The sequence below is a fragment of the Vombatus ursinus genome, unplaced genomic scaffold, assembly GCF_900497805.2.
Source record: "Vombatus ursinus unplaced genomic scaffold, bare-nosed wombat genome assembly UNPS02014779.1, whole genome shotgun sequence".
NCBI classification, from domain to species: Eukaryota; Metazoa; Chordata; class Mammalia; order Diprotodontia; family Vombatidae; genus Vombatus; species Vombatus ursinus.
Genome location: NW_020954557.1, coordinates 40068340 through 40079369, shown reverse-complemented (window position 1 = coordinate 40079369; position 11030 = coordinate 40068340). Strand labels below are relative to the sequence as shown.

The 11030-nt window shown below is 41.0% G+C and overlaps 1 protein-coding gene across 1 annotated transcript; it reads left to right on the top strand.

Moving 5' to 3' along the window:
• Positions 1–6474: 6474 nt before the first annotated feature.
• Positions 6475–8405, top strand: HOXD13 (homeobox D13). The gene is made up of 2 exons (XM_027865690.1): positions 6475–7246; positions 8155–8405. Exons 1-2 carry the CDS (start codon positions 6475–6477, stop codon positions 8403–8405), a joined length of 1023 nt encoding a protein of 340 aa, XP_027721491.1.
• The last annotated feature ends 2625 nt before the right edge of the window (positions 8406–11030 follow it).

Genomic DNA, 11030 nt, shown 5'->3' with positions numbered 1-11030 from the left:
GATCAGAGATAGGACCTTGAATCTGTTGATATCTGTAAGCTGAGACATATACCCCAAACAAATGATTGCTTAATCAGGGCTAGGGTTCCCTCTTATAGACCCTGAAAAAGCTCTCTCCGCTACATAGGAAAACTTTGTCCGTTTTTCCCAAGGGACTGAACTGAAAATAACGACAGGTTATATGGTGCCCCAAATCCTTGAACCAAACATGCAGTCCAAAGGCCATTTGGTCCAGGCTGCGAAGTGAACGACCAATTATGGTAAGAGAAGCGGAAGTCTGCGGGCAGCTTTATTGCTGTCGTTTGGCGCCCCCATCTGTTTTCTTAAATGCCTTGACTGCTCTGAGGAGCTTTTCATTTTTTCAAACTACAGCCAGAGAACCAGTCTCCTCTAGAGCCACTGGTACGTGTGCGGAATCCAAGGCCTCACAGCCTAGGAGCCCTGGGTTATAAGGGGTCAGTCACTGTGCAGGGAGAGAGCACCTTTTCCTGAAGAACAGCAGGGAAAGTGTGGCCAAGCCCAATGTCTTGTGGAAAGGACAAACAAAACCCTTTTCGTGAGGGCTGCCAATGAGAGATCTTTATTGGTGGTTTAAGAACTATTTTGCACCTTTTAAAGAATGCTAATATTTCGTTCTATGGGAGCATTTATTGAGAGGAATACATTCACGTTCATGTAAAGGAAATTACTCACTATAAAATACATCAACCATCTTGCACTAAACCGTGTTTTGGAACCCCAAATGGTACATAGAATGTCTTTAATAATCCATCCTCACGTTTAATGTCAGTTAGGATTTTAAGGAATTATGATATTTCTATTCCTGGTGACTTCCCCATGTGGGTTTTGTTGTTTTAAATATATTTTTGTTAAATATTGCCAGTCTGGAAAAAATGCAATATGTGTTTAAAGAATTATTTTTTAAAACTCCACTTGAAAAGCATTAGGTTGATTAGCATACCCAAATCCAAAATTCTCCACCTCAACTCTTTACAATTTTAGAATCAACATGTTCTTTTAAATTGATACAACCATTCAGAGTGCATAAGTATATTCCCACCCAAACCTTTATTTCCTTGGAATTTATAGGGGGATAAAATATCCAAAGAAATGTTTCAATAACATTTGTAACATATCTGAGAAACTTCATCCTATACATTGAAAGAAACTTTTTTTTAAAAAAACCTAAAATGTAAGCTTTAAAGATGTAGCTTTTAACTCAGTAGAAAACTGTGAGGAATCCAGACTAAATATTTGTTTCTTGGTCAGCCGCGAGTCCTCCAAGGTGAAGTGGCAAGCCATTACTGTGATTGCAGGTAATAAAACGCCATACTAGAAGATGCACTGAAAACGAGAAGGCTCCAATAAACATAGGGGTCTTCTTTAAATGCACGAGAGGATCTTAGGGTTGGACTTGACTGCTTCATTGTTTCCCCAAGGGCATTAGGGATACGTCGGTGTACAATCCATTAACTTTAATTATTCTTTACAGAGCCGAGGGGAAAAGAAGCATTCACAAGGCTAAGAGGATGTAGGCTAATGCATCTTAGCCTTCCTGACTTTGTCCTCTACTTCTCTGCTGCACTGGGAGTCTGTGTAACATTTTATTTATTTATTGTGCTCAAGAAATCATAGGAACTAGGTGACGATGACTTGTAACAACAACGACAATAGGTAGCATTTATGTAGCGCTCTGAGATTTGCACGCTTTACATAAGTTAACTCATTGGATAAGTGGATGATTTTTTTTTCCTTAAAAGTGTAGTTCGATATAGCTTCTGTAAAAGTTCTCCCCACTCCTTCCCTCTCTTTAGCACAAAGAAGATGACGGAGAAAGTCTGGGTGGTGGTGGGAGGCTGGGGAGGATTTTCGACATCTTGATTCAAAACCCAAGCATTTGCTTTCCTGAGGAAAACTTGTAGAGCCATCTAGTGATGGAACCTGAGTACTGCATGAAGAACTATCGTGAAATGCTGAACGAAGCAATTTAAGAACTGTTTTCCCTTGTGTCTTTGCTTATGGCTCTGCTCTCGCAGAATTTTGCTAGTGTTTCCAAAACCTTGGTTCTGTATGCAACACTAATGTTAATTTTTCAGCACAAACAATCCAGGTCTTTGAGAACCTATGTTGTAATCTTTCACTTGTGTTCTACAAAATACCCACATGTGTGTTCACTTATGCTTTCCTTACCGGCTGAAAGATTGGTCAGAGTTAGCACTTGGAGCTGGAATTAAGGAAAATCGTTTTAAAAGTCTAATGATTTGTTAAAAAAAAAAAAATTCAGAGGTCAATTATATAGAGATGTGGTTAATGACCTGAAAATAACTTAAGTGCATATTATTTTGTTTCCATGAAGCCACAAGTTGCAAAAAACTTCCGCGCCTAGCCACACCTTAATTAATTCATTTGCCCATATATTTCTTACCTGGTGTAGATAGTAATTGTAGTTCAAAATAATCACCTGCATTTAATTCATCTTGGCAATGAGGCAGTTATTCAAATGTCTACACAGGGTGGGTAACTGTAGTGCATGCTAATGTAGTTTTGATATAGAGCACATTAATCCTACAACTGCTGGGTTAAACTTCAGAGATTCTTCCTGAGACTGCCTTACTCGACCTGAAGTTTTCTTTCTTTATTCTTTCTCTCTCTTAACTGTTTTAAAATTCCATCTGGTACCTAAAAAACTAGGCTTTTGCCTTGAGAGAGAAAAAGTTAGCTAGAACTAACTATATAGCATGTGCATAGAAGGACCCTGGCTGGCACAGTTCTCTTCAATTACTTTTTTATTCGCTTGAGAAGTTCATAGGAAACCTCGCTGCCTCCCCTGTAGCGATAATCAACTGAAATACTTACAAAGGGAGTTAGTTGGGTTTTTGTTGTTGTTTTTAAATACAACCACAAGACTCTAGTGGGACTATTGTTATCATTATCTTCCTCAAATTATTCACACGTATCCTTTCCCAACAGTTTGCCAGATTTGATAGAGGATATTTTGGGGTAGTTTTTCCTCCAAGAAGGAAAATGCTTTGAGAGACAGTCTACATGAAGAAAGAGGGGGAAATCTTTGATAAAACAAAAGTGCAACTTTAGGAGAGAGGAATGACAAAAGTAAAAGTGTGTATAAGTGGAGGGAGACACTAGGTCGAAGACACTTGAGAAGGTAGTTTGCTTCCTTTATTAATCCGGTGTATTGATTATATTAAAAGCTTGAGTCCTGAAGGTCAAAATGAATCCCCCTCCCCAGTTCCCAGCCAATCTTCTATTTAAATACTGCAAAGAATATCTTAGAATGATTGCAACCAAGATTATACAACAAATTATCAGCTCTCTGTTGATACATGTTTATGTATATAGTTACCTATAGTTCACGAATATACTTATAAATGCATAAATTAATATGTATGTATAAGCAAACTAAAGAGCTACACGATTGTTCTGAGGCTCTGATTTTGTTGTATTGTTTTGTGTTGTTTTCGCTAGAGATCGTGTATTTGTTGAGTCTTTTGGATACAGACGTAAGACTCATTGTTGCTGCAAGAAACTAAAAGTAGTCTCAAATCTTCTCATGGCTACACTTTGTGAGACTATTTTGACGTCTGATTTTCTTGTTAAGGCTCCCAAACGTCAATCTCAAAAAAATTACTCTGTAGTGATTGTTACTGTAGACACCGAGTTTTTATACACACTGCAAACTGTTAGTCTTGTCACTGTGTTGTACGTGCATTCTGTAAAACGATCAAGTTATTAGAATGATGCTGCTAAACTGAAGTCTCTGTGCCAAAGGGAAGCGGTCAGAGGGTGAAGGAGAAACGGACTGGTAAATCTTATCTCATTAGAATACGAATTAATTTTTTTTGTAGCGCAATATAACTTTCTTGCCTGGAAAATACACTGAAAAGAGATAAAATCTTTACAATGGTAACCTTTTTTCACTCACTTTTAGGACATAAAAAAGTCATTACAATATTTTTCAGAGCAAAAATATAGCAGACACAGAGGACAAAAATGCAATTAATGACTAGGTTTTCTGAACTTCTGAATTAGTTTGCTCTGACTAGCACCGTAGCTGTTATAGATATAAGTTAGTTCTTTGCATTCGGAGAAACTAAATGTTGTGGACCTCCCTACCCACCCCCCAATGGCAAAGAGACTAAGAGAAAAAAAGAAGGAAAAAAAAAGAAAAATTTAGGCGTCTATGCTGATAGAAAAGGGTTTCCTATAGTTTAATCCTTGGGATTTCTCAGCTACTCATCAAAATGGATGAGATTTAAGTGCTATCCATATAACCGTCTATTTCTTGCTATTAATAGGTATTAGGGATTGTAAATATTGCCACCAACTGGGCTTTCTTCAACTCATTTCCCCAAACAAGTCAATAACTTTTTTCGGAAAGAGGGCTGTCGGCATTCTAAGTACAGGTCGCCAAACTGCAAATCCTGTCGAATTTCAGCAAATATGCCAAGCCCCTCCGGCCAGAGGTTTGATAATGAACATGGCCAAGACTTCAAAAAGGTCGAAGAAAGTATCTACCTTCTCCTTCTCACCTTCTCCTCCCATAACTTTCCCCTTTATTTGAGTCTTTTATGGTTACTGCATTATGCGTGTCAACATACGAAATACGATCAATGTAACCAATTCCATTCTTTGAGGAAATATCTCTTTTTTCTCGCAACTAGGGGACGACAGGAATACTTTTGGCTTTTCTTATGTCCAGGAGTAAGTAGTAGGAGTGTGCAACAAGTAGGCACAGGCCAATCAAAGTGAAATGGGTTTGCATGGAAATGGGCTGGACTGAAGGGGGTTTATGCCAAAGCAAAGTGAAAGAAGTGGTGATATTCGGGCCACTGACCAATACTTACACCACTACCACCATATTCCTATTGGCGCTCTTGTTTTCCTTAGTATAGTGTCTTTAAAATCCCAGCACTAGGCTGCCTATCGAACCCATTCCCGTCTCTAAAGACTGATTACACTTTTGAAGAACAGTTAAACTAAACTTCTCAAACAGAAACCAATCTTCTCAGCAGGCGTTTGAATCCTGCCTCGAGAGCTAGTGTGTCTTGCTGTAAGCTTTAGGAGCTGGCTGTTTCAGAGGCAGGCACCGAACTAGATACAATTCATTTGGGGAAAGCTCCTTACTTATCGCCAAGCCCAGCGGAATGTAAGTGTTCTTGGTCCTGTCTGGATATCGATTTGCTAGAGTTCTAACCCTAGGGCAGAGGGCGGTGCTGCGCCCATTTTCCTATCAAAATCGGACTCTATTGCTCCGATGTCAGAGGGACCTCCCAAACCTCACTTCAAAACTTTGGCTTCCTTCTTTGTTTACTACATACGTTGTATCCCATTCACAGCTATGAAAAGAAAGTGAAACAAGTTTTCTGAGAAAGTGGAATCTCTTATTGAATTGGCATCTATAATGTGAAGGGATGACAAGATGCCCTCAATACAGTAGCTATGGCAATCCTCTGTAATAAATAATGTGAGAAAGAAATCCTTATGAGGTTCCTTGTCCTCCTCAAATGACTCCCAGAATTGGGGACAAATGGAAATGAGCTCTGAGAGAATTGTCGAAGAAGGCAAAATCTGCTCCTAAATTATGAATGTGCATGAAGAAACTCTGCGTTGTGTGTAAATGCATCTCGACACGGTGAGTCTGGGTGGATGTAGATATCTCTGATGCCCGACTAGGTATGTTCGCTATCTGTTCAAGTGCTTGGGTTAGGGAAAGAGGGCAATTTGGTCCCCACAGGGGCTAGTGCACTTTGGCCATTTGGGATATGAAGTCCAATAATCCAATCAGGATAAACAACTTGGTGTAAAACTAGATTTGTTTTTCCTCCTTGAATTCCTTCTTCTTTCTCTCTGTCTCTGTCCCTCCTTTTTATCCAGTCACTTGCAACCCATGGAGCCAAGGAAATCTGAAAACACAGAATGTAAAACTCGGGCCTCAGAGGCTCAGTTACAAAAAGGGACCCGGAGAGCCCACAACATAATCAGCTTGTTGGTGCTGTTGTGAAGCAAACGCCTTGGTCGAGGGCTGTGGGGGGAGGAGGGAGATGAGAGCTCTGGGAGAAGAGGTGGAAAAGAGAGGAGGAGGTAGGATAAGGGGTGGGTCTAGACTGGGACAGGGGGGGGGGGGGGGTTGGGAGCAGCTCTCGCTCCCCTGCACCGCCGCCCCCACGTGTCCCGGAGCAGCCAATGGCTCAACCCTCGGCAGCCACACTCTACTCTGGAGCCGGCCCCCAGCCGCAGCCCCGGCCCCCTCCCAACCTGAACTTCGTTTTTATAAACGTCCCACAATGAGCTAACCTGTTGGAGGGAGGGCGGGAGGGAGGGAGGCACGAGAGAGGGGAAGAGAGAGAGAAAGAGGGCGGGAGCCAAAGCGAGTGGGAGGGAGGGGAGGCGGAAAGCCGTTCATCGAGCCATGGTGTCTAGCACGGGGGCCTGGCCGGGGCCGGGCCGGGCCGGGCCATGAGCCGGGCTGTGAGCTGGGACATGGACGGGCTGCGAGCGGACGGCGGCGCGGCCAGCGGGGGCGCCCCCTCCTCCGCGGCCGCCACTGCGGGGCAGTGCCGAGGCTTCCTCCCTTCGCCGGTGTTCGGCGCACACTCTGGGCGGGCGGCCGCGGCGGCCGCAGCTGCGGCCGCAGCAGCAGCAGCCGCTTCGGGCTTCTCCTATCCCGGGGCTGCGGAACGCTCCGGCTCATCCTCTTCCTCCTCGTCGTCCGCAGTGGCGGCGGCGGCTGCAGCGCGTCCCGAAGCACCCCCTACCAAGGATTGTCCCGGCTCCACTCCGGCTCCGACTCCATCTGCAGCGCCCCCGGCTGCCCCGGCACTGGGCTACGGCTATCATTTTGGCAATGGATACTACAGCTGCCGCATGTCCCACGGCGTGGGGATCCAACAGAACGCACTCAAGTCCTCCCCCCACGCCTCTCTGGGGGGCTTTCCTGTGGAAAAATACATGGACGTCTCCAGCCTGGCCAGCACCAGTGTCCCGGCCAACGAGGTCCCCTCACGGGCTAAAGAAGTGTCCTTTTACCAGGGCTACACCAATCCTTACCAGCACGTCCCCGGGTATATAGACATGGTCTCCACCTTTGGCTCAGGGGAACCAAGACATGAAACGTACATATCCATGGAGGGTTACCAGTCCTGGACTCTGGCGAATGGCTGGAACAGTCAGGTTTACTGTGCTAAAGACCAGTCCCAGAGCTCACATTTTTGGAAATCTTCCTTTCCAGGTATGGCCAAAAGAGAGAGAGAGAGAGAGAGAGAGCCATATATCCCTATATAATTTTTGTCACCACATCCCCGCTCCTCCCACCCAACCCCCCAATATCGAAGTAGCTATAGTGATAATTCAGGTTGATCAGTGACTTTTTTTTTTAAAGGCAGCATAGAGTTGGTAAGTTTTGTGTCAGGTTTTCCTCAATTTCAGCTCTGACCAGTGCCTTTGAATCTATAGTCTTATTTCTGTGTCTCTCTCTGTCTCTCTCTCCCCCCATTCCCTCTCTGTCTGCCTCTGTGTATTTCTGTACATAATTTATAAATTGGGGTCACTCAGTGGCTGTGGAGAAAGAATTGTGCTTTGATTGGGTCCCACTGTTTCATAGGTTGTATTTATTATCTTAAAAGAGGAAGAAAAGATTTTCCTAGCACTTTTCAGGATAATAATTGCCCCCACGGTGGCTTCAATGCTGCTTTGTAACCAGAGCACATATACACTCACTCACACACACACACACACAGAGTAATACCAGGAAATCAAACACATAAGGACATTAAGATGTGCATTTGTGTATGTCCACATAGATATAAGAATCTACTCAGAAATTGTCCATATGAAAACTTCTTAAAAAGACACCGTAAAATTGCAAGCTTGTTAAGATGCCGGTTTGGGAAATAATAACATCCATCAAATTAGCCTTAACTTTGAAGTGCAAATAATCTTTCTTTAATAACGTGTAAATAATGTGTCCGTGTAAATAATTATAAAATGGAAACAACTGGATATTCTTTATCTCCCTCCCTTTCTCTCCCCGCCGCCCCTTACTTCCCCACGAAAGGCAGGACTCTCACACTTACCCATTTGCGATTTAAATGCCTGTAATAAAAGTCTAATTTTTCCATATAATGTCGTTTACAATAGGGGATGTAGCTCTAAACCAGCCTGATATGTGTGTCTACAGACGTGGAAGGAAGAAACGAGTTCCATATACCAAACTGCAGCTGAAAGAACTGGAGAACGAATATGCCATTAACAAGTTCATTAACAAGGACAAGAGGAGAAGGATATCCGCAGCCACAAACCTGTCTGAGAGACAAGTGACCATTTGGTTTCAGAACAGAAGAGTGAAGGACAAGAAAATAGTCTCCAAACTCAAAGACAATGTCTCCTGATCCCGAGCCGAGGACAAATATACTTCATTCACAAGCCTTATGTTATCTTCCTCCCAGAAACTTTTGGAAAGACTTGAATATATTTAATTCCTCCTCCTGCCCCTACCCCCCTTCTGTCAGCGGCGGCGAAATTTTGTGAATTGTTTTTCGCCCCTCACCGCATTTTGGCTCTAAAACATAATGCTGCCCAACTTGACTTTGTAATTCTTTTTCTTACTGGTTGTTATTGCTCCTGTTGGTTTTTGTTTTGTTTATTATTATTTTTAATGTTCTGTTTCTCCCTCCAGGCCAGTATAAAGGACTGAACATTTTTTAACAGTTCCCATAATGGATTTCGGATAAACTACTCTGATTTCAGTTGTTGTTATTGTTTTTATCACTTGAAATCTGGTGCCAGCACTTGTTCCTATGCTTGTTTTCATAAACCATTATGGTCGAATGATTTCAAATCATTCATGACCTATCACTGGCTTATGAAATCATTAAAACTCAGTAGTCACTGCAAGGCAAGCAGAAACTCTACCCAGAAAAGACAATTATGTGTTATAAATGTGAAAGTCTAACTATTGGAAACTGAAGGTGCTATCCTTGTTTTAAAATCACTTCTTAAGAAATAAAACTTGGAGCAATATTGACAGTAAGAACATCTTTCTGATTTCAGATCTTACTGTCAATTGACAATTTTTACTATAGTAGATTCTTAATTTCGTGATTTTAACTTAAAATAAGAGTGAAATGTGTCCTTATAAATGGCTTTATTTTTTTCTGAACCAGGTACAGTGATTTAAAGGGCTGCAGTTTCTAGATTTTGCATCTTGCTAATATTCACTATTGTCTTTCCTTCCAGTTAGTTACGATTGACCCAGTTTATATAAAGATGCAGGCATGTTTAATCATCATTCAGATGTAGGACATGCTGAATAAGTGTGTACACATGTGTATTTTTATCTATAGTATGCCCTCATATTAACAAATCTGTTTGAACAAACGCTTTCCCCCTGTCACGGAGGTTCAAAGCTTCTAACAAAAGGGAAAAAAAGAAAAAAACAACCCGGAACTCTACGTTCCAAGAATAAACGGGTGTTAAGGAAAGTAACAATAAATAATGAATTTCAAAGATTGCATAATTTATATAGCTGAGAGATTATTTTTTTAAGTACCAACGACTATAATCTGTGATACCAATGCAGTGCTTCAGACACATTGTAATCAGTTTACTCCTAGCGAGAAACTTACCAAATAAACAAACAAACAAAAAAATCCCATTACTTCCTTTCTGTAAATTCTTACTCTATAAAATCCTCATTTTATTATAAAACCGTGTTGTCTTTCAGACTATGCATATTTATTTAACGGCCTATTTCTCTGAACATGTTGATGACCAGTGTAAGTAGGGAAGACTCACAACAATTCCTCTGTGTTTTCTTCTTTCCTCCTCACTTTTGCTACCCTCCCCTTTCCTCACATTTCCCCCCTTCAACTTTAACTTTAACAATGATGTTTGAAATACCAGGCAAACTTGCCTTGCCTTTAATGATCTTAACAAAAAATCCAGCTCAAAAATATCTCCAATAAAAATTTTCTTCTATTTCAATAATAACCATGACCTCATTGTTGTATTGTTCTATATTCAATTACTGTTTTTCTTTTCATCAAATAGAGATTTTACCTGGGAATAAAAACCTTCTTTGACTTAGGTCTAACTCGGACAAAAAAGTGGGTATAAATATTCAAGGCTTTTAAAATGTCCCTAATTTGGAAAGACAACATTTGTATCTCCCCCAAAGTTGAGGAAATTATACTCGATTTCAAATTATAGAAGGCCCATTTCTGCTTGCAAATGGGACATGAGTATTGAAATCATAATTCAACACCTTAGAAGTGTATTCAGTTGTTAGGCATCAACGCAGCTTTCTTTTCCAAGTCAAAGAGTAATTAATTACCCAGGGAAACAGCCTAGGAAGAATTTGATGGCCTTTAGCTGTTAAGCACCAGGCAGAAAATCAGTTGGCTTCCTTATTTGTTTTAATTACACATGATTTTAAGGTCCTTGCCCCTCTCTTGAGGAACAGGACACTGTATAGTGCCCATGACAAACAAACTACTTTCATTTTCTTTCCCTCTTTTCACTCCCTTTCAAATGACTGGGAAGCAGAATGCTTAGTTATCTCTTTCCTCAATTATTGAGTACTTGAAAAAATACATATATAAATATATATACATATTTGTAAACAGTGTGGGGAACACACACAGTCAGTGTTCTACAAGGCTGTTAGCTTTTGAACAAGGCTGTCTCAGGCCCAATCCTTTCAATGAGAGCGGCCATTGATGGAAGCTTCAAAGACATTTTCTGTTATTTTCTACTGAGGGATGTGTTTTCATCTTAACATCATCTTGTTTTCTCATGTCCACACTCCAACTTGTTCTTTATCTTTAAACAAAAATATTCACAGCATATATCCTTTAAAAAGAAAGAAAGAAAGAAAGAAAGAAAGAAGGAAAGAAAGAAAGAAAGAAAGAAGGAAAGAAAGAAAGAAAGAAAGAAAGAAGGAAAGAAAGAAAGAAAGAAAGAAGGAAAGAAGGAAAGAAAGAAAGAAAGAAAGAAAGAAAGAAAGAAAGAAAGAA

Bases quoted from the DNA above. Each gene is read 5' to 3' on its own strand.
- HOXD13 (XM_027865690.1), top strand. From the start codon at position 6,475: ATGAGCCGGGCTGTGAGCTGGGACATGGACGGGCTGCGAGCGGACGGC. The intron at 7,247-8,154 runs GTATGGCCAAAA...CGTTTACAATAG, and splicing joins TTGGAAATCTTCCTTTCCAG to GGGATGTAGCTCTAAACCAG.